At 48.6% G+C, this 24,808-nt stretch overlaps 1 protein-coding gene across 1 annotated transcript in view; it reads left to right on the top strand.

Annotated features, from left to right (window-relative positions):
• The first annotated feature begins 343 nt into the window (after window positions 1–343).
• LOC143774940 (retrovirus-related Pol polyprotein from transposon 17.6) overlaps window positions 344–24,808 on the top strand; it is a 33,689-nt gene continuing 9,224 nt past the window's right edge. The window contains exon 1 of the mRNA XM_077262755.1: window positions 344–1,060. Coding sequence (XP_077118870.1) covers window positions 344–1,060 — 717 coding nt within the window. The remainder of the gene's footprint in view (window positions 1,061–24,808) is intronic.

Here is a 24,808-nt window from a genome sequence, read left to right as displayed (position 1 = left end):
GCCGGATGGCTCCATAAGATTTTGTAATGACTTTAGGAAACTGAATGCGGCTTCTAAATTTGATGCGTATCCTATGCCCCGGGTCGATGAGTTGATCGACCGGCTTGGTAAAGCCCGATACATTACGACCCAGGATCTAACAAAGGGGTACTGGCAGATCCCTCTGGCCGAGGCGGCCAGAGAAAAGACGGCATTTGCTACACCGGAAGGTCTGTTCCAGTATATCTACATGCCATTTGGACTTCACGGAGCACCAGCAACGTTCCAGAGACTGATGGATCGAGTCTTGAGGCCCCACAGGCAGTACGCTTCTGCTTACCTCGATGACATCGTAATTTACAGCATGGACTGGGGGACTCACCTCCGGAAAGTACAGGTGGTGATTGATGACCTGCGAGAAGCAGGCTTAACTGCGAACCCCAAGAAATGTCACATCGGGCTTGAAGAAGCCCGATATTTGGGCTACGTGATAGGCAGAGGAGTGATTAAGCCCCAGATCGACAAAATTCAGGCTATTCAGAGCTGGCCGCAGCCAGTGAACAAGAAACAAGTTCAAGCGTTCCTGGGGATTGCCGGCTATTATCGCCGGTTCATACCCAACTTTGCAGCCATTGCCACCCCCTTGACGGATCTTACCAAAGGGAAGGATTCCGTCATGGTAAAGTGGACTTCAGCGGCCGAAGAGGCCTTCCACAGCCTGAAACGGGCTTTGTGCTCTCAGCCCGTACTAGTGACTCCCGATTTCAGCAGCGAGTTTGTGGTGCAAACTGATGCCTCTGATACTGGTATCGGAGCTGTACTTTCCCAGGTGAAGGACGGAGTGGAACACCCGGTCCTCTACCTCAGCTGGAAATTAAATGTACATGAGCAGAGGTATGCTGTGGTTGAAAAAGAGTGTCTAGCCATTAAATGGGCTCTCGACTCCCTCAAGTATTACCTGGCAGGTAGGAAGTTTAAGCTGGTCACGGACCATGCCCCTCTCAAGTGGATGCACCTCCACAAGGACCGTAATAGCAGGGTAACTCGCTGGTTCCTTGCCCTGCAGGCTTACTCTTTCACAGTAGAGCATCGCCCAGGGGCGCAGATGGGAAACGCCGATGCCCTATCCCGAGTGCACTGTTTTGGGGGTGTCCTTGCTCGACCGGAGTGGTCTGAGCAGGGGGGCGGATATGTAAGAGTCATGTCGGTCTGGTAGTTGGGGGCAGGTATATCTCGCCTAGATATCTGTCCTATGTGAATTAGGCCGCTCAGTGTTTTCAGGATACTCGGGGGTTAATAAGTGCAGGAATAAAGGCTGACCAGCTGGAGGTGTCAGGTGTCAGCCTGGGGCACACAGAATGCCTGTCTGTGTGAGACAAACATGAGTGAGAGCTATGCTCATGATCTATGTGATGTTAGCTGGGTGGGAGAAGCCCCCCAGTTGTTAGTTAGGAACGTGTTTGTTTAGTTAGTGCCGGACAGGCAAGGATTTATGTTTATGTTTTGTTTTATGATTGCTTTCACGTTAATAAATCTGACCTACGGTCAGTCTGATCAGAATCCTGCTGTCCGCCTCAGAGTTTAATGCACAAACCACGTGACCTTTGACCCCAGCAAAGGCGATCCCGGAGTGTTTTGTCACAGCGTCTATTTATGAAAAAAATGGAAATTTGGCAAGAATTTTGAAAATTTTGCAATTTTCAAACTTTCAATTTTTGTACCCTTAAGTCAGAGAGTCATTTCATACAAAATTGTTAAGAAATAATATTTCCCACAGGTCTACTTTACATTGGCACAATTTTGAAAACATATTTTTTTTTGTTAGGACGTTATAATGGTTAAAGGTTGACCAGTGATTTCTCATTTTTCCAACAAAATTTACAAAGCCATTTTTTTTAGGGACCAACTCACATCTGAAGTGAGTTTGGGGGTCAATATGACAGAATATACCCAAAAGTGTTCATGGTTCGCAAAACCATAATCAAGAAGTTTATAAAGCCTTCAGGTGCTTCAAGAGAACTAAAGCAATGTGGAAGGAAAAAATGAACATTTTACTTTTTTCACAAAAAATTTATTTGGAACCAAACTTTTTTATTTTCACAAGGGTATCAGGAGAAAATGGCCACAAAATTAGTTGTGTAATTTTTCCTGAGTACACCGATAGCCCATATGTGGGGTAAAGCTACTGTTTGGGCCCAAGGCAGGGTTCATAAGGGAAGGAGCGCAGTTTGACTTTTTGAATGCACAATTGGCTGGAATCAATCGTGGGCGCCATGTTACGTTTGGAGAGCCCCTAATGTAACTAAACAGTGGAAACCCCCCAATTCTAGCTTCAACCCTAACACAGCTCTAACCCCAACTCTAACCCCATTCCACTAAACCCAACCCTAACACTAGCCACAACCCTAGCCCCAACACCACAACCCCAACCCTAGCCCCCAAACCACAACCCTAACCCCAACACAACCCTAACCCCATCACAACCCTAACCCTCACCCTAGCCCCAACCCTAACCTTAGCCCAACCTCAACCCTAGCCCAACCCTAGCCCAACCCTAACCCTAGCTATAACCCCAACCATAACCCTAGCTATAATCCCAACCATAACCCTAGCTATAACCCCAACTATAACCCCAGCCATAATCCTAACCCTATCCTCAACCAGAACCCTAGCTTTAACCCAAACTATAATCCTAACTCTAACCCCCACCCTAACAATAGGCCCAGCCCTAACCCTAATGGAAAAATGGAAATACTTTTTTTTTATTATTTTTACCTAACTAAGAGGATGATAAAGGGGTGTTGTTTTATTATTTTTTTTATTTTGATCACTGTGATAGGGTCTACACAGTGATAAAAATGAGTCAATAGGAAAAATTTCCTATTGATGCCGAGTGCTGGCTAGCAGGTCTCGGCGAGCGTACTGCGCATGTGCCCACCATTTTCTTCCTGGAAGAAGATGCAGATAACCGAGGAACATCACACGGGGATGCAGGAGGGACTGGAAGACACTGCAAGTATCGGGGGCTCGGGGGACCCCATTTCTCTCTCCTCTGATGTGCTAGATCATGTCAGAGGAGAAATTAAATGGGAAATCAGACTTTTTTGGGGGTTGGCATTATTCCGTGAATAATGGTGATCGCAACACTGGGGTCGGTAAAAACCAAACCGAATAATGTTCCCCGAGGTCTGGGCTACCCCCGGTAGCTGAGACCCCAGAGAATTTCCGACACTGGGGGTGCTATACTCTTATTTCTCAATGCCATTTAAAAGCAGCACTGAGGAATAAGTACCTTTAACTGCCGCAGTTAAAAGTCATATTGACAGTCGTTAAGGGGTTAAAATACCTACTTGATAATGTGAAACAGAGGTGCAAGGGAAGTAAAATATAGTTACTAAGGCATATGCTGTAAAGCTTTTCTGCAATGTATCTACAGTAGTGTTGAGCATTCCGATACAGCAAGTATCGGGTATCGGCCGATACTTGCGGTATCGGAATTCCGATACCGAGTTCCGATACTTTTGTGATATCGGAAATCGGAATCGGAAGTGTGCGGTGCGTATGGTTCCCAGGGTCTGGAGGAGAGGAGACTCTCCTTCAGGCCCTGGGATCCATATACCTGTATAAAATAAATAATAAAAATAAAAAATATTGATATACTCACCCGTCCGGCGGCCCCTGCTCTTAGCGGTGCCTCCGTTCCTAAGAATGCAGGGGTGAAAGACCTTCGATGACGTCGCGGCTTGTGATTGGTCATGTGAGCAGTCACATGAGCGCTCACACGACCAATCACAAGCCGCGACATCATCGAAGGTCCTTCAGGCGCTCATTCTTAGGAACGGAGGCTGCCGGTTACAGCGATTACTACCAGGGCGCGTCAGAGGGTGAGTATATCCCTATTTTTTATTTTTATTCTTTATTTTACACATGAATATGGATCCCAGGGCCTGAAGGAGAGTTTCCTCTCCTTCAGACCCTGGGAACCATCCAGGATACCTTCCGATACTTGTGTCCCATTGACTTGTATTGGTATCGGGTATCGGTATTGGCGATATCCGATATTTTTCGGATATCGGCCGATACTATCCGATACCGATACTTTCAAGTATCGGAAGGTATCGCTCAACACTAATCTATAGTTACATTTATAAAAACTTGAACCATTGATGGTTTAAAAATAGGGGCAGGAAAGTGGGGAGGAAGGAAGGAAATGCAGACAGAAAAGATTACTTTATTATCATTTTTAACATCCAATATTCATACTCAAAAGAGAAAGTCACAATATCTAGACTGGGTTTGAGGGTCACATAGATCTGGACTGTTAAGATGCCAATACTGTTAACAACTGTGGAGGCGTTCTTAGAACAGCTTTTGCTTGCACGCCACTCAGTATATGAAGACGATACAAAAAATCATGAGTTCTTTGGAATACTGGGGAAATCTCACTCAGGGCACCCATTATTCATAGTTATTCACAGCAGAGGAGAGGTAATGTTTTACAGGCACACAGCTGTGACACAGTTCTGAGCTGAAGTTGATCACAGGGGTTTTATTCAAGCTTCTTTTCATCACCCAGAATCACTTCTCTTTATTCAATGCTCTATTAACATATATGAAAGTCTCTTCACAGATAACTTCTCTTCATGCACAGTGTTTGAACCTAAGCAGAATGGTACCTTGCTCATTCAGTTAGGTGGGGGCAGGAGGGTGAGTCCGGTGCTGTAGCTCTCTCACTTCTATCTTAAGGTAATAAAGATGCTCCTGGCTGTCCTGACTGCTTCCTTCATTACAGCAATCACTTCTGTGGAAGAACTGGTCTATACAGCTTGTCTGATTTCAGTTTGTAAGGAGACTCTCTAGCACACCTTACTCTTGGATCTCCCGGAGACAATAACAGCTTTCCCAGTATTCCCTGGGGCTGAGCTAACCACTCCCTGTCTGCTATAACCATTTTAATCCCTATAGTTGCTGGATGGTTCTAAATCAACAGTACAGCTTCTCTCTGTCACACAGCAAACACTTAGGCGGACCTCAGAGTCATTAGCTCCCTAGTCTGCCATGTACAATGGCAGGCTACTTCCACCCTTCAGCCTGTTGAAGGCCTTTCAGATAGTGCAAAGCCATCTCACCACTTCACAGTGACCATAATTGGGACGGTTCTAACCCTAATATTATTTTTTTCAGTCTGTTTGCATTATATGCATGTAAATGTGTGGCCTGGCTTTCTTTTGATCTGGGCATTATATTGATGTGGTCTCCAAAGGCTATGTGTCCACTAGTTGGGCTCAGTCCTTCTCAGCCCTTATATCAGGATCCTGTCAGCACCGGTAAACTGCCATGGCTGAGCAGGGTGACTCACCCACACTGCGGGAGAGCCCGGGGTCAGATGCCGTGGGGAAAGCTCAGGCAAACGGGACCTGAGCAGCGTGTTGAGAGGAGATGGTGAGGATAGCAGAAAGCAGAAGGACCTACGATTATATGATCACAGGGAGCGGGGCTTAGCGTCCTGCTGCTGGAGATGAGTGCAGGATGCTACAGGGACCCTGGAGAAGAGGATAGGGGAACTCAGGTCGGACAAACGGGGGTCATACATGGAGAGGGCGGTGCGGTATAGGAGGCGGGAGCAGAGAATAGTCAGAAAATAGGCAAGGAGTCATACACGGAGATAGCAGAGCATTACAGGAGGGACAGGCAGAACTCTTAACAGGGACAGAACCAGATCAGAACCAGACAAGCATAAAGTAACACAGGCACAAAGCACAGGCACAGGCACAGGCACAACAGGCTCACACACACTCGGCCAAGGGTCAAAGTATAAGCAACAAAGAATGACCCCACAATGAGGCTATAAGAAGCCTCCCAGAATCCCAGAGTGAGGCTGTCCAGATTAAAATACCTACTTGATAATGTGAAACAGAGGTGCAAGGGAAGTAAAATATAGTTACTAAGGCATATGCTGTAAAGCTTTTCTGCAATGTATCTACAGTAGTGTTGAGCATTCTGATACAGCAAGTATCGGGTATCGGCCGATACTTGCGGTATCGGAATTCCGATACCGAGTTCCGATACTTTTGTGATATCGGAAATCGGAATCGGAAGTTTGCGGTGCGTATGGTTCCCAGGGTCTGGAGGAGAGGAGACTCTCCTTCAGGCCCTGGGATCCATATTCCTGTATAAAATAAATAATAATAATAACTACCTAATCCCACAAACTAAGCAGATCATGACACCTTATCCACATGCATGTCACTTGACAAATGTTAAGATTTTTAATGTTAGAGTTCCAATTATGGTCACCGTTAAGTGGTGGGATGGCTTTCTCATTTTTTAATCAAAAAACATGTTAACTAAATACCGTATATTATTTTCATACGCTATGCTATTTATTTCTTTACTGCCTTGTATTTAATCATTATGTTTCTGTCTTTGTTTTTTTATTAAACAGTATGTAGCAGATGTGGGGGACATCATACTGTATTTGGGGTACCTGTGAGGGCTATCAAACTATATATAGGGGCTGTGGGGGACCATAATCTTTTGTTTAAGTGGTTGTGGTGGCCATCATGCTATGTATGGGTAGCTGTTAGGGCCATCATACTGCATATATATGGTCTGTTGGGACCATAATACTGTGTATAGGGAGCTGTGGGGGCCATCATACTGTATGTAGGGGGACTGTTGGACTCATCACAATGTACAGGGACTATGAGGGCCATTATACTGTGTTGGAGTCTATTTGGCCATGATACTGTGTATATGGTGGGTATGTGGACCATCATACCGTGTTTGTTCTATGGGAGCCATAATACTATGTGGGGGCTGTAAGGTTATTATATGATATTCTGTATAAACTTATAGGAGAATGAGACTATTTCAAAGTATAAAAAAAAGTCTGCGTGGGCCCCTAACCAGTTAACCTTGATTACAACTCGGTGACACATCCTAATAGTGGAGGAGAATCTCAGCAGATGACTGCGCTATTACTGAAGATAATCTCTATTTTAAGACCAGCATAGATATTACCGCCATATGGTCAGTGGTAGCTACCAGTCCTACAGAACATATAAGAGATCACAGCACAGTTACAGATAATGACTTACCGCTGACGTTCTTTCTGATGGAATTGTTCATTTTTCCCGTCTTTTCCATCTGGCCCAGACCGACATGACAACTTCTTCCAGTCACGACTCGGCTGCAGAGAATACAACAAAGACATTTCACTTCTCATATTCCAATCCCATCCTCATTTATTCCCAACCTGCACAAACTCCTCATCCTGCTGATATCCCAATACTGAGCCGCTGCTGCTTTATGTGTCCCTATTACTGCACCTGCTGTGTGGTTCCCTGTGCCTTCTAAATTCTAAAGCACCCCTCTATAATATAGTAATGCCAGGTGCAAGTGCCCTAGAAAACAGTGCCCACATTTTGCCACCTAGAAAATAGTAAATCCCTGTGTGCCCCTTTGGTAGTCACAGTAACCTGAGTCCCCCTATAACAATAAGTCCCAACTTTACATTTAATAATGTCCCGAACTCCCCCCTGTACAGCTCCCCTATGCACAGCATGATGCTCTCTTATATTATTATTATTATTATTATTATTATTTATTATTATAGCGCCGTTTATGCCATGGCGCTTTACATGTGAGGAGGGGTATACATAATAAAAACAGGTACAATAATCTTGAACAATACAAGTCACATCTAGTACAGGAGGAGAGAGGACCCTGCCCGCGAGGGCTCACAATCTACAAGGGATGGGTGAGGATACAGTAGGTAAGGATAGAGCTGGTCGTGCAGTGGTTTGGTCGATCGGTGGTAACTGCAGGTTGTAGGCTTGCCGGAAGAGGTAGGTCTTCAGGTTCTTTTTGAAGGTTTCGATGGTAGGTGAGAGTCTGATATGTTGTGGTAGAGCGTTCCAGAGTAGGGGTGATGTGTGTGATGCGCGAGAGAAATTTTGTATGCGATTGTGATAAGAGGGGAGTAGAGAAGGAGATCTTGTGAGTTTTGGAGGTTGTGTGCAGGAAAGTACTGGGAGACGAGGTCACAGATGTATGGAGGAGACAGGTTGTGGATGACTTTGTATGTCATGGTTATGCTTTTGTACTGGAGTCTCTGGGTAATGGGGAGGCAGTGAAGGGATTGACAGAGGGGAGAGGCCGGGGAATAGCGGGGGGACAGGTGGATTAGGCAGGCAGCTGAGTTTAGAATAGATTGGAGGGGTGCAAGAGTGTTAGAGGGGAGGCCACAGAGCAGGAGGTTACAGTAGTCGAGGTGGGAGGTGATAAGGGCATGGACGAGGGTTTTTGCAGATTCTTGGTTTAGGAATGTACGGATCTGTGAAATATTTTTGAGTTGAAGGCAGCAGGAAGTGGAAAGGGCTTGGATACGAGGTTTTAAAGAGAGATCAGTGTTATGGATTACCCCGAGACAGCGAGCTTGTGGGACTGGGGAAAGTGGGCGGCCATTTACTGTAATGGATAGGTTCGTTGGGGGGGTTACGTGAGATGGGGGAAAGACAATTAATTCTGTTTTGTCCATGTTAAGTTTTAGAAATCTAGTGGAGAAGAAGGATGAAATAGCGGATAGACATTGAGGGATTCTAGTTAGTAGGGTGGTGATATCTGGTCCAGAAAAGTAGATCTGTGTGTCATCAGCATAGAGATGATACTGAAAACCGTGAGATTCTATGAGCTGTCCCAGGCCAAAAGTGTAAATGGAGAAGAGCAGGGGCCCTAGAACTGAACCTTGCGGGACTCCGACAGATAGGGGGCGAGGTGAGGAGGTGGTATGTGAATGGGAGATGCTGAATGTTCTGTCAGTTAGGTATGATGAGATCCAGGATAGGGCCAAGTCTGTGATGCCAAGAGATGAGAGGGTCTGTAGTAATAGGGAATGGTCCACTGTGTCAAAGGCAGAGGACAGGACCAGGAGGAGGAGGATAGAGAAGTGTCGCTTGCTCTTGGTGGTTAATAGGTCATTGGTGACCTTAGTTAGGGCAGATTCAGTGGAGTGGTGTGGTACAGTAAATGGTCAGCACAGCCCAATAGTAGAGGTGCCTAATAGTTGGTGCCCAGACCATAAAATATGCTATAAGATATACTTAGGTACACTCTGGGAGTCTGATACAACAAAGTGTTTAATACATACAGAATTCACAATGTTCACAATACCAGATTTGCAGTGGATACCGCGTCTCCCTTCTGGTCTCCAGCTGTTTCCAACTTGATCGGCTGGCTTAGCCCTCTATCCACAGGATTTCCTGTTTATTAGTGTTGAGCATTCTGATACCGCAAGTATCGGCAGATACTTGCGGTATCGGAATTCCGATACCGAGATCCGATACTTTTGTGGTATCAGGATTAATATCAATGTGTAAAAGAAAGAATTAAAATAAAAAATAGGGATATACTCACCTCTCCGGCGGCCCCTGGACTTTACCGCCGTAACCGGGAGCCGTTGTACCTAAGAATGCGCGCTTGAAGGGCCTTAGATGACGTCACGGCCCTCTGATTGGTTCGTAGCGGTCGCGTGACCGCTACGCGACCAATCACAAAGCCGTGACGTCACCTAAGGTATTTCAAGCGCTTGAAAGACCTTAGGTGACGTCACGGCTTTGTGATTGGTCGCGTAGCGGTCACGCGACTGCTACGGACCAATCAGAGCGCCGTGACGTCATCTAAGGCCCTTTAAGCGCGCATTCTTAGGTACAACGGCTCCCGGTTACGGCGGTGAAGTCCAGGGCGCGTCAGAGGGTGAGTATATCCCTATTTTTTATTTTAATTCTTTCTTTTACACATTGATATGGATCCCAGGGCCTGAAGGAGAGTTTCCTCTCCTTCAGACCCTGGGAACCATACAGGATACCGTCCGATACTTGGTGTCCCATTGACTTGTATTGGTATCGGGTATCAGTATCGGATTAGATCCGATACTTTGCCGGTATCGGCCGGTACTTTCCGATACCGATACTTTCAAGTATCGGACGGTATCGCTCAACACTACTGTTTATCCAAATATATCTTTTTGATGCAATATATTTTTCTCAAGGATTTATTTCACAAACCCTTCTCCGATTAGTTATAGAGCACACTGATGAAGGTCGTTTGCAGACCGAAACGCTTGTGAAAATTGTGAATACTGCATGTATTAAACACTTTGTTGCATTAGACACCCCAGAGTGTGCCTAAGTATCTATATATATAAGAGGCATCGTGATTACTCGCTAATCCTGCCCCCTGCACAGTAGCTCCGCCCCCACCTCATCACCACACATAATCCCGCCCCCACACCACATTACCACAAATAATCCCGCCCCCCACCACATTAACACACATAATCCCACCCCCCACCATATTACCACACGTAATCACGCCCCCCACCACATTACCACACAATCCTGCCCTCCATCACATTACCACACATAATCCCACCCCCACACCACATTACCACACATACTCTCACCCCCCATGACATTACCACAGATAATCCCGCCCCCCACCACATCACCACACATAATCTCGCCCCCCCACCACATTACCACACAATCCTGCCCCCCACCACATCACCACACATAATCCCACCCCCCACCACATTACCACACATAATCCCGCCCCCCACAACATTACCACACATAATCCCTCCCCCACCACATCACCACACATAATCCCACCCCCACGACATTACCACAGAAAATCCAGCCGCCACCACATCACCACACATAATCCTGCACCCCCACCTCATCACCACACATTATCCCGCCCCCCACCACATCACCACACATAATCCCGCCCCCCCACCACATCACCACACATAATCCCACCCTCCTACCACATCACCACACACAATCCCGCCCCCACCACATTACTACAGATAATCCCACCCCCCACCACATAACCACACATAATCCTATCCCCCCACCACATCACCACACATAATCCGCCCCCCACAACATTACCACAGATAATCCCGCCCCCGCCACATCACCACACATAATCCCGCCCCCACCACATCACCACTTAATCCCGCCCCCCCACCACATTACCACACATAATCTTACCCCCCCGCCATATTACCACACGTAATCCCGCCCCCCCACCACATCACCACACATATTCCCACACCCACACCACATCACCTCACATAATCCCGCCCCCCAACACATCACCACACATAATCCCGCCCCCAACACATCACCACACATAATCCTGCCCCCAACACATCACCACACATAATCCCGCCCCCCCACCCCATTACCACACAAAATCCTGCCCCCCACCACATCAACACACAAAATCCCACCACCAAACGCATCACCACGCATATTCCCGCCCCCTACACATTACCACACATAATCCCACCCCCACCACATTACCACACATAATCTCACCCCCCACGACATTACCACAGATAATCCTGCCCCCACCACATCACCACACATAATCCCGCCCCCCACCACATCACCACACATAATCCCGCCCCCCACCACATCACAACACATAATCCCGCCCCCCACCACATCACCACACATAATCCCGCCCCCCCACCACATTACCACACATAATCTCACCCCCCCAAGATATTACCACAGGTAATCCTGCCCCCCACCACATCACCACATATAATCCCGCCCCCCACCACATCACCACACATAATCCCGCCCCCCACCACATTACCACACATAATCCCGCCCCCACCACATTACCACACATAATCCCGAACCCACACCACATTACCACAGATAACCCCGCCCCCACCACATCACCACACATAATCCCGCCCCCACCACATTAGCACACATAATCCCGCCCTCTAACACATAACCACACATAATCCTGCCCCCAACACATCACCACACATAATCCCGCCCCCACCCCATTACCACACAAAATCCCACCCCCCACCACACGACAACACATAATCCCACGGGCCCACCACATCACCACACATAATCCTGCTCCCCTACCACATCACCACACATAATCCTGCCCCCCACTACATCACCACACATAATCCCGCCACCAAATACATCATCATGCATAAACCCGCCCCCCACGACATTATCACAGATAATTCCACCCCCACCACATCACCACACATAATCCTGCCCCCACCACATCACCACACATAATCCTGCCCCCCACTACATCACCACACATAATCCCGCCACCAAATACATCATCATGCATAAACCCACTCCCCACACATTACCACAGATAATTCCGCCCCCTACCACATTAACACACATAATCCCACCCCCACCACACCTAATCTCGCCCCCACGACATTACCACAGATAATCCTGCCCCCACCACATCACCACACATAATCCTGTCCCCACCACATCACCACACATAATCCCGCCCCCCACCACATCATCACACATAATCCCGCCCCCACCACATCACCACACATAATCCCGCCCCCACCACATTACCACACATAATCCCGCCCCCACACCACATTAACACAAATAATCCCGCCCCCTCACCACATCACCACACATAATCCCACCCCCCACAACATTACCACACATGATCCCGCCCCCCACCAGATCACCACACATAAACCCGCCCCCCACGACATTACCACAGATAACTCCGCCCTCCACCACATCACCACACAAAATCCCACCCCCCACCACATCACCACACATAATCCCGCCCACCACGACATTACCACACATAATCCCGCCCCCACCACATCACCACACATAATCCCGCCCCCACCACATTACCACACATAATCCCGCCCCATCACATTACCACACATAATCTCGCCCCCACACCACATTACCACAAATAATCCCGCCCCCCACCACATCACCACACATAATCTCGCCCCCACGACATTAGCACAGAAAATACTGCCCCCCACCACATCACCACACATAATCTCGCCCCCCCACCACATCACCACACAATCCTGCCCCCCACCACATCACCACACATAAACCCGCCCCCACCACACCACACATAATCCCATCCTCCATCACATTACCACACATAATCCCACCCCCCACACCACATTACCACAAATAATCCCACCCCCTCAACACATCACCACACATAATCCCGCCCCCCACAACATCACCACACATAATCCTGCCCCCACGACATTACCACAGATAATCCCGCCCCCCACCACATCACCACACATAATCCCACACCCCCATCACATCACCACACATTATCCCGCCCCCCCAGCACATCACCACACATAATCCCATCCCCCTACCACATCACCACACACAATCCCGCCCCCACATTACTACAGATAATCCCGCCCTCCACCATATTATCACACATAATCCCGCCCCCCACCACATAACCACACATAATCCTACCCCCCACATCACCACACATATTCTGCCCCCCACAACATTGCCACAGATAATCCCGCCCCCCACCACATCACCACATAATCCTGCCCCCACCACATTACCACACACAATCCTGCCCCCAACACATCACCACACATAATCCCACATCCCCACCCCATTACCACACAAAATCCTGCCCCCCACCACATTAACACACATAATCCCGCCACCAAACACATCACGATGCATAATCCCACCCCCACCACATCACCACACATAATCTCACCCCCCACAACATTACCACAGATAATCCCGCCCCCACCACATCACCACACATAATCCCACCCCCCACCACATCACCACACATAATCCCACCCCATCAAATTACCACACATAATCCCACCCCCACCACATTACCACACATAATCCCGCCCCCACCACATTACCACACATAATCCCGCACCCACACCACATTACCACAGATAACCCCGCCCCCACCACATCACCATACATAATCCCGCCCCCACCACATTAGCACACATAATCCCGCCCTCTAACACATAACCACACATAATCCTGCCCCCAACACATCACCACACATAATCCCGCCACCAAACACATCACGATGCATAATCCCACCCCCACCACATCACCACACATAATCTCACCCCCCACAACATTACCACAGATAATCCCGCCCCCACCACATCACCACACATAATCCCACCCCCCACCACATCACCACACATAATCCCACCCCATCAAATTACCACACATAATCCCGCCCCCACCACATTACCACACATAATCCCGCCCCCACCACATTACCACACATAATCCCGCACCCACACCACATTACCACAGATAACCCCGCCCCCACCACATCACCACACATAATCCCGCCCCCACCACATTAGCACACATAATCCCGCCCTCTAACACATAACCACACATAATCCTGCCCCCAACACATCACCACACATAATCCCGCCCCCCACCCCATTACCACACAAAATCCCACCCCCCACCACACGACAACACATAATCCCACCGGCCCACCACATCACCACACATAATCCTGCTCCCCTACCACATCACCACACATAATCCCGCCCCCCACGACATTATCACAGATAATTCCACCCCCACCACATCACCACACATAATCCTGCCCCCCACCACATCACCACACATAATCCTGCCCCCCACTACATCACCACACATAATCCCGCCACCAAATACATCATCATGCATAAACCCACCCCCCACACATTACCACAGATAATTCCGCCCCCTACCACATTAACACACATAATCCCACCCCCACCACTTCACCACACCTAATCTCGCCCCCCACGACATTACCACAGATAATCCTGCCCCCACCACATCACCACACATAATCCCGTCCCCACCACATCACCACACATAATCCCGCCCCCCACCACATCATCAAACATAATCCCGCCCCCACCACATCACCACACATAATCCCGCCCCCACCACATTACCACACATAATCCCGCCCCCACAACACATTAACACAAATAATCCCGCCCCCTCACCACATCACCACACATAATCCCACCCCCCACAACATTACCACACATGATCCCGCCCCCCACCAGATCACCACACATAATCCCGCCCCCCACGACATTACCACAGATAACCCCGCCCTCCACCACATCACCACACAAAATCCCACCCCCACCACATCACCACACATAATCCCGCCCACCACGACATTACCACACATAATCCTGCCCCCACCACATCACCACACATAATCCCGCCCCCACCACATTACCACACATAATCCCGCCCCATCACATTACCACACATAATCTCGCCCCCACACCACATTACCACAAATAATCCCGCCCCCCACCACATCACCACACATAATCTCGCCCCCACGACATTAGCACAGAAAATACTGCCCCCCACCACATCACCACACATAATCTCGCCCCCCCACCACATCACCACACAATCCTGCCCCCCACCACATCACCACACATAAACCCGCCCCCACCACACCACACATAATCCCATCCTCCATCACATTACCACACATAATCCCACCCCACACGCCACATTACCACAAATAATCCCACCCCCTCACCACATAACCACACATAATCCCGCCCCCCACAACATCACCACACATAATCCCGCTCCCACGACATTACCACAGATAATCCCGCCCCCCACCACATCACCACACATAATCCCACACCCCATCACATCACCACACATTATCCCGCCCCCCCAGCACATCACCACACATAATCTCATCCCCCTACCACATCACCACACACAATCCCGCCCCCACATTACTACAGATAATCCCGCCCTCCACCATATTATCACACATAATCCCGCCCCCCACCACATAACCACACATAATCCTACCCCCCACATGACCACACATATTCTGCCCCCACAACATTACCACAGATAATCCCGCCCCCCCACCACATCACCACACATAATCCCGCCCCCCACCACATCACCACATAATCCTGCCCCCACCACATTACCACACACAATCCTGCCCCAACACATCACCACACATAATCCCACATCCCCACCCCATTACCACACAAAATCCTGCCCCCCACCACATCAACACACATAATCCCGCCACCAAACACATCACCATGCATAATCCCACCCCCACCACATCACCACACATAATCCCACCCCCTACCACATCACCACACATAATCCCACCCCATCAAATTACCACACATAATCCCGCCCCCACCACATTACCACACATAATCCCTCCCCCACCACATTACCACACATAATCCCGCACCCACACCACATTACCACAAATAATCCCGCCCCCCCACATTACCACACATAATCCCACCCCCCACCATATTACCACACGTAATCCCACCCCCACCACATTACCACACAAAGTCTAACTCCCAACACATAACCACACATACCGCCCCCCCACCCCATTACCACACAAAATCCCGCCCCCCACCACATTACCACACATAATCCCACTGGCCCACGACATCGCCACACATAATCTTGCCCCTCACCACATCACCACACATAATCCCGCCACCAAACACATCACCACGCATAATCCCGCCCCCCACACATTACCACAGATAATCCCACCCCCTACCATATTACCACACATAATCCCGCCCCCACGACATCATCACACATAATCCTGCCCCTCCACCACATCACCACACATAATCCCACCCCCACCATATTACCACAGAAAACCCCACCCCCACCACATCACCACACATAATCCCGCCCCCCACCACATTACCACACATAATCCCGCCCTCCAACACATCACCACACATAATCCTGCCCCCAACACATCACCACACATAATCCCGCCCCCCCACCCCATTACCACACAAAATCCTGCCCCCCACCACATTACAACACATAATCCCACTCCCCACCACATCACCACACATAATCCTGCTCCCCCACCACATCACCACACATAATCCTGCCACCAAACACATCACCACGCATAATCCCACCCCCCACACATTACCACAGATAATCCCGCCTCTTACTACTTTACCAAACATAATTCCGCCCCACCACATCACCACACATAATCCCGCCCCCCACGACATTATCACAGATAATCCCTCCCCCCACCACATCACCACACATAATCCTGCCCCCCACCACATCACCACACATAATCCCGCCCCCACCATATTACTACACATAATCCCGCCCCATCACATTACCACACATAATCCCGCCCCCACACCACATTACCACAAATAATCCCGCCCCCCACCACATTACCATACATAATCCCACCCCCCACCATATTACCACATGTAATCCCGCCCCCACCACATCACCACACATAATCTCGCCCCCCCATGACATTACTGCAGATAATCCCGCCCCCTACCACATCACCATGCATAATCCCACCCCCCACCACATCACCGCAATCCTGCCCCCAAAACATTAACACAGATACTCCTGCCCCCCTACCACATTGCCACACATAATCCTGCCCCCAAAGAATTGCCACACATAATCCCGCCCCCCCACCCCATTACCACACAAAATCCCACCCCCCACCACATTACCGCACATAATCCCACTGGCCCACCACATCACCACACATAATCCTGCCGCCAAACACATCACCACGCATAATCCTGCCAACCACACATTACCACAGATAATCCCGCCCCCTACATTACCACACATAATCCCACCCCCACCACATCACCACACATGATATCGCCCCTCCACCACATCACCACACATAATCCCACTCCCCACCACATTACCACAGATAATCCCACCCCACCACATTACCACACATAATCCTGCCCCCCGCCACATTACCACACATAATCCCACCCCCACATTACCACATGAGGCTCCGTCCCCACACATTACCACATGATGCTCCGTCCACACACATTACCACACGAGGCTCTGTCCACACACATTACCACACGAGGCTCTGTCCCCCACACATTACCGCACAAGGCTCTGCCCCCCACATTACCACATGAGGCTCCATCCCCGCACATTACCACACGAGGCTCCATCCCCACACATTACCACACGATGCTCCGTCCCCCCACATTAACACACGAAGCTCCGTCCCCACACATTACCACACGAGGCTCCGTTCCCCCACATTACCACACGGGGCTGCGTCCCCACACATTACCACATGAGGCTCCTCCCCCCACATTACCACACATAATCCCTCCACCAAACACATCACCATGCATAATCACGCCCCCCACACATTACCACAGATAATCCCGCCCCTACCACATTACCACACATAATCCCGCCCCCACCACATCACCACACATAATCTCACCCCCCACGACATTACCACAGATAATCCTGCCCCCCACCACATCACCACACATAATCCAGCCCCCCACCACATCACCACACATAATCCCACCCCCCACCACATCACCACATATAATCCCGCCCCCCCAACACATTACCACACATAATCCTGCCCCCACACCACATTACCACACATAATCCCGCCCTCCACCACATCCCACACATAATCCCACTCCCCACCACATTACCACAGATAATCCCACCCCCCCACCACATTACCACACATAATCCTGCCCCCCCGCCACATTACCACACATAATCCTACCCCCACATTACCACACGAGGCTCCGTCCCCACACATTACCACACGAGGCTCCATCCCCACACATTACCACACGACGCTCCGTCCCCACACATTACCATACAATGCTCCATCCACACACATTACCACATGAGGCTCCGTCCACACACATTACCACACGAGGCTCTGTCCCCCACACATTACCACACGATGCTCCATCCCCCCACATTACCACACGAAGCTCTGTCCCCACACATTACCACACGAGGCTCCGTTCCCTCACATTACCACACGAGGCTGTGTCCCCACACATTACCACACGAAGCTCCTCCCCTCACATTACCACACGAGGCTCCGTCCCCACACATTACCACACGAGGCTCCTCCCCCCACATTACCACATGCAGCACTTCTTTTCTATGTAATTCAACCACTTCAGCCAAGGTAAACATACATTTAATTGCATAATCACCAGCAGCGTTAATTAGATAGCAATGAGCGTGCCGAGCGTTAGCTGGCTGGAAGCAGCTAGTATCTTATATCAGTGGAGTGGTGTGACCGGAAGCCTGATTGTAAGCGGTCGAAAAGGGAGCAGGAAGATAGATGAGGGGACAGTTCAAGATGGACGTGTTGTTCCAGTAGCTTTGAGGCATAGGGGAGAAGTGATATAGGGCGATAGCTAGATACAGAGGATGGGTCAAGAGAGGGCTTTTTGAAGATAGGTGTGATTGAGGCATGTTTAAAGCTTGAGGGGAAAACACCAGTTGTTAATGATAGGTTCAAGAGATGGGTTAGAGTTGGGAAGAAGACTGTGGCGAGGTTTGGGATGAAGTGGGAAGGGATCAGGTCAAGTGCACAGGTGGTGAGATGCGATTTTGAGAGTAGAGTGGAGAGTCGATCTTCTGTAATGGTGGAGAAGTTGGTTTTTGAGGTGAAGGGCTGGGGAGTTGGGAGGAAGGGCTCTGGGGTTGTCGACTAAAACTGTCTCTGTATACTGTATACTGACCCCTTAGTAGCCCCCAAACTGTTTGATGGCTCCAACACTGTATGATGGCCCCTTCACTGTAATCTTCACACTGTATGATGGCCCCCTAGATAGCCTCCATATAGTATAATGCACCAGATCATCCTAAATATAGTATAATGCACTCCCCATAGTATATAGTATAAGACAGCACCCCATAGGCAGACTCTGTAGTGTAAGACAGCACCCCATAGGCAGACCCTGTAGTATAAGACAGCACCCCATAGGCAGACCCTGTAGTATAAGACAGCACCCCATAGGCAGACTCTGTAGTATAAGACAGCACCCCATAGGAAGTCTCTATAGCATAAGACAGCACCCCATAGGCATACCCTGCAGTATAAGACAGCACCCCATATACAGACTATTTGAATTATTCCCTACAGAGGAAGAACAGATAGCGTTGCAGGCCCTGGAGGATTTGGCGGTTGAACACAATACAACGGAGGGAGGTAAGATGCCCCCTAGTATCCGCCCCAAGTCTAGGAAATTTCCCCCTTTATCCTCCTGTCCAAATGTGGACTTATTTGTGCAAATTGTAAATAAGGAATTCTTAGATATTCCACGATACATACATCAGGATAATCTATCTGGGGAGGAGAGGAGGCGTCTGCGCGTCCTCCAGGATATACCTGATGTGGTGTTCAAGCCGGCGGACAAGGGGGGTAACATTGTGGTATGGCCAAAGACCCTTTATGAGAAGGAGGCTGCTCGGCAATTGAATAACTCCACATGTTATAAGAGACTCACATTTAACCCCTTGTCCGCCTACCTGGCACAACTACGGACTATTGTCCTAAATGCAAAGGAGGTGGGGACAATCACTAAGTAAGCGGCTGGTGCCCTTTTGGTGGCTGAACCTACAGTCCCCACCTTCTATCTATTACCTAAGATCCACAAGGACGTGCAGACGCCTCCAGGTCGCCCTATAATTTCGGGTAGGGGGAACTTTCTAGAAAATATTAATCGCTGGATTGACTCAAAATTACAGCCCCTGGTTGAGGCTTTACCGTCATTCCTTAAGGATACCGGGGACTTACTGAGGCAGGTTGATGGCATATGCTTGGACGTGGATACAATGTTCGTCACAGCGGACATTGAGTCGCTTTATACAAGCATTAGACACGAGGATGGCCTAAGGGCAGTGGAATTTTTTCTAGAAACTTCAAATTTGCCCCTAACAATTAGGAAATTAATATTGGAGTTGTTGAGGTTTACCCTAACCCATAATTTTTTTGTTTTTAAGGGGTCCTTCTTCCTGCAGCTCCAGGGAACAGCTCTGGGGGCATCTTTTGCCCCTGCGTATGCTAACCTGTTCCTGGGGCTGTGGGAGAGGGACCTCCCCCTGCCGGATCAGTTGTCGTCGGTAGGCCGCGTCCTATCATGGACACGGTATATCGACGACATCCTTCTGATCTGGCAGGGCTCGGAAAAACAATTACATGACTTTATGTCATCTCTCAAAATTAATGATCGTAACATTTTTGTCACCTATAAATGTGATGAAGAAAAAATAGAGTTCTTAGATGTGATACTCAGACGCGATGGGCAGGAAGAAATACAAACTAATATCTTCCGTAAGCCCACCTCCACTAATTTACTTCTGCACGCCTCCTCCTCCCATCCGGGTCATATGATCCAGTCGGTCCCCACCGGACAATTTCTGCGGCTTCACAGATTATGTTCTATGGATGATGATTTTAAGGTACAGGCCGAGGATCTCAAGGACAGGCTGAGGGAACGTGGTTATAGCAACAGGCAAATCAAAAAAGCGTATAATAGGGCTAGATTTACACCAGGAGCTCTCTCCTGTATGGAAAGAGGGTGAGTAAGGACCAGGACATAGTCCGTTTCGTGACCAACTTTCACTCACATTTTCCCCACATGAGAAGGGCATTGGAAAGGTCCTGGCATATCCTAAGAGCCGAGCCAATTGTCGCCAAGTTCCTGCCAGAGAAGGCATCTATTACAGCAAGGCGTGCTAAAAATCTCCGTGACTACTTGGTGCATAGCCACTACGTGGGGGAGCCTAGAACCACCTTTTTGGATACTATGGTTAGGAGAAATGGATGTGCTCCCTGTGGTCGCTGCATCGTTTGCCCCAACGTGGATTCCTGTAGTACATTTACAAATTCTAGTGGTACCCGCCAATTTGAAATCAGAAAGAAGATCACCTGTTCTGATAAATATGTTATCTATTATGCAGTATGCCCGTGTAAGAAAATCTACATGGGCTTGACCACAAGACAATTTAAAATACGTATTAGGGAACACGTCAGGGGTATTGAAGCGGCAGCGACCCAGGAAGATATATCCACTTTGAAGACTCTCCCACGTCATTTTAGGGAATATCATAATTGTGATGGAACCCTTTCGAGGGTTCCTGCCATTGACATGCTGGAGGTTGGAATTCAGGGTGGAGAAGCGTCAAAAAGATTGGCACAAATGGAGTCCAGATGGATTTGGACCCTTTACACGGTCCATCCATCTGGGCTCAATGAAAACATAAGTTTCACCCCATTCCTGTGATCGGTAACCCCTTATGAGCATTATTATATCTATGTGGCCTGGGTATTTGTATTGTTTTGATCAACATGTGAGTGCTATTTTTAAATGACTTATATGTTTTTATTATCTTTTTATTTATAGTGATATGTGAATATGTCTTTCTGTACGCTATGTCCTGCAGCCTTGAATATTGCGAGCTATATAATTCCTTCTATTGAAAAAAATCAAAAAACCATCTGACATACTGTATGTGATGAAGTTGGAAATCAATGATCATAGGACCTGCTGGAGAAACTATGCCTTTTTGGGACGCCGATATTTTTATTTATATTCATGTTAATTGTGGTTTAATATACGTAGCATTGGTCTACCTGGTTTCTACTAGTATTTCATATGTCTGCCTCTATGTCAATGTGTTTTCTATATGGCTGCAATGATGTGGTACTCCGGTTACTATTTAGTCCATCTATTATGCGATCGGATGTGCCCCACGCCTTGACACGCATCTCCTCCTGCCTCCGCCACCCCGGGTGGCTTTCGGCGTCTTAGTGTGATCAACAGTGTCCTCCAGGACCTGCGGTCACATGACGCCGATGCCATCCGGCGTCGCGGTTGTCATGGGGAGGTGCGCGTCATCAGAGGTATGGTGTGTCACTTCCGGTCTTCACTAAGATGACTACAGCTGCGGCGGTAGTATAAAAGAGGCTTTTATGCAGCGACACACAGGCCCCCCGAGGAAGGAAGGTCTGAAACGCGCGTCGGGGCGGACGCGCTGGTGTACCAGTCCATATCCACTATCCCATACTCAGCTGGTAAATATTTTCTTTCACCGCCATTACCACTCATTATGCTAAGTCTGGGTGGTTGAAGCTGAGCTATACATATAGGATGGCGCTGTTTTTTCTGTCTACTATCTAGCGCTCAGGCTATTTTATTGTTAGTGAGGACTTATTGTATATATAATTATAGCACCCAGATTTTCTTTGAAATAAGATACTGTGGTCATATCATGGTCAGATTAAAATTCTGTGCAACACCAGCGGGTCTTACTAGAAGATGTCTTGTATAAGGGAAGGTGTAGGGGAGGGTGACTCACCTTGAAATTTGCTAATATTGTTATCCCCTGTATATGGTACCAGGTCCTGGCGTGGCCAATTGTTTTAATGCATTTCACGATGTGATTATTTCTGTACATATATTTCCCATATCCCCATACACTATATTTTACCAATAAAGTTTTTGTATTTTTCTATAACCAACAAATGACCTTGGTATCATCTTTTGTGTAGTATGCATATCTAGTTTTGATGATCGGTTGAAATAGTCCAGATAATCTAAAGCACATGATTATGATTTCAATTTCAATATGTGTGGTTGTTATTTAAAGATATACCATATACAGACTATGTAGCATAAGGCAGCCCAAAAAAGAAAAGAATGTCCAGCTTCACCGAATCCGTCATGATTAAGGGAGCTTAGTCTCCAGAAACGCGTTGAGATTCTTACCCATATGGCTTGTGCTGAAGTCTGTATCCTCTATGCTTAAAAGTATGTGAATAAAGAAAACTCTTTTTTACGGATTCGGTGAAGCTGGACATTCTTTTTTTTTTTGGACTCTATACGCCTGAACACAGCGGGTCCGTGCTCCTGAGGATTGGTTTATGCATCACGGATGAGCTGGTTTATATTCCTTCTTTCAAAGTATAAGGCAGCACCCCCATAGACAGACCCTGTAGTATAAGACAGCACCCACATAGAAAGACCCTGTCGTATAAGGCAGCACCCTATAAGCAGACCCTGTAGTATAAGGCAGCACCCTATAGGCAGACCCTGTAGCATAAGTCAGCATCCCATAGGCAGACCCTGTAGTATAAGGCAGTACCCCAAAGGCAAACCCTGTATTATAAGGCAGCACCCCATAGGCAGACCCTGTAGTATAAGGCAGCACCCCCACAGGCAGACTCTGTAGTATAAGGCAACACCCCATAGGCAGACTCTGCAGTATAAGGCAGCACCCCATAGGCAGACTCTGTAGCATAAAGCACCACCCCCATAGGCAGACCCTGTAGTATAAGGCAGTACCCCAAAGGCAAACCCTGTATTATAAGGCAGCACCCCATAGGCAGACCCTGTAGTATAAGGCAGCACCCCCACAGGCAGACTCTGTAGTATAAGGCAACACCCCATAGGCAGACTCTGTAGTATAAGGCAGCACCCCATAGGCAGACTCTGTAGTATAAAGCACCACCCCCATAGGCAGACCCTGTAGTATAAGGCAGCACCTCCATAGACAGACCCTGTAGTATAAGGCAGCACCCCATAGGCAGACCCTGTAGTATAAGGCAGCACCCCCATAGGAAGACCCTGTGGTATAAGACAGCACCCCATAGGCAGACTATTTAGTATAAGGCAGCAACCCATAGGCAGACCCTGTATTATAAGGCAGCACCCCATAGGCAGACCCTGTAGTATAAGGCAGCACCCCCACAGGCAGATTCTGTAGTATAAGGCAGCATCCCATAGGCAGACCTTGTAGTATAAGGCAACACCGCCATAGGCAGACCCTGTAGTATAAGGCAGCACCCCATAGGCAGACCCTGTAGTGTAGGGCAGCGTCCCCATAGGCAGACCCTGTAGTATAAGGCTTCACAGACCCTGTAGTATAAGGCTTCACCCCATAGGCAGACCCTGTAGTATAACGTAGCACCCCATAAGCAGAGCCTGTAGTATAAGGCAGCACCTCCATAGGCAGATCCTGTAGTATAAGTCTGCACCCCCATAGGCAGACCCTGTAGTATAAAGCAGCAATGCCATAGGCAGATC

This window comes from Ranitomeya variabilis, chromosome 5, assembly GCF_051348905.1.
Source record: "Ranitomeya variabilis isolate aRanVar5 chromosome 5, aRanVar5.hap1, whole genome shotgun sequence".
In the NCBI taxonomy this organism is placed as follows: domain Eukaryota; kingdom Metazoa; phylum Chordata; class Amphibia; order Anura; family Dendrobatidae; genus Ranitomeya; species Ranitomeya variabilis.
This window is presented reverse-complemented; position numbering and strand designations above follow the sequence as displayed.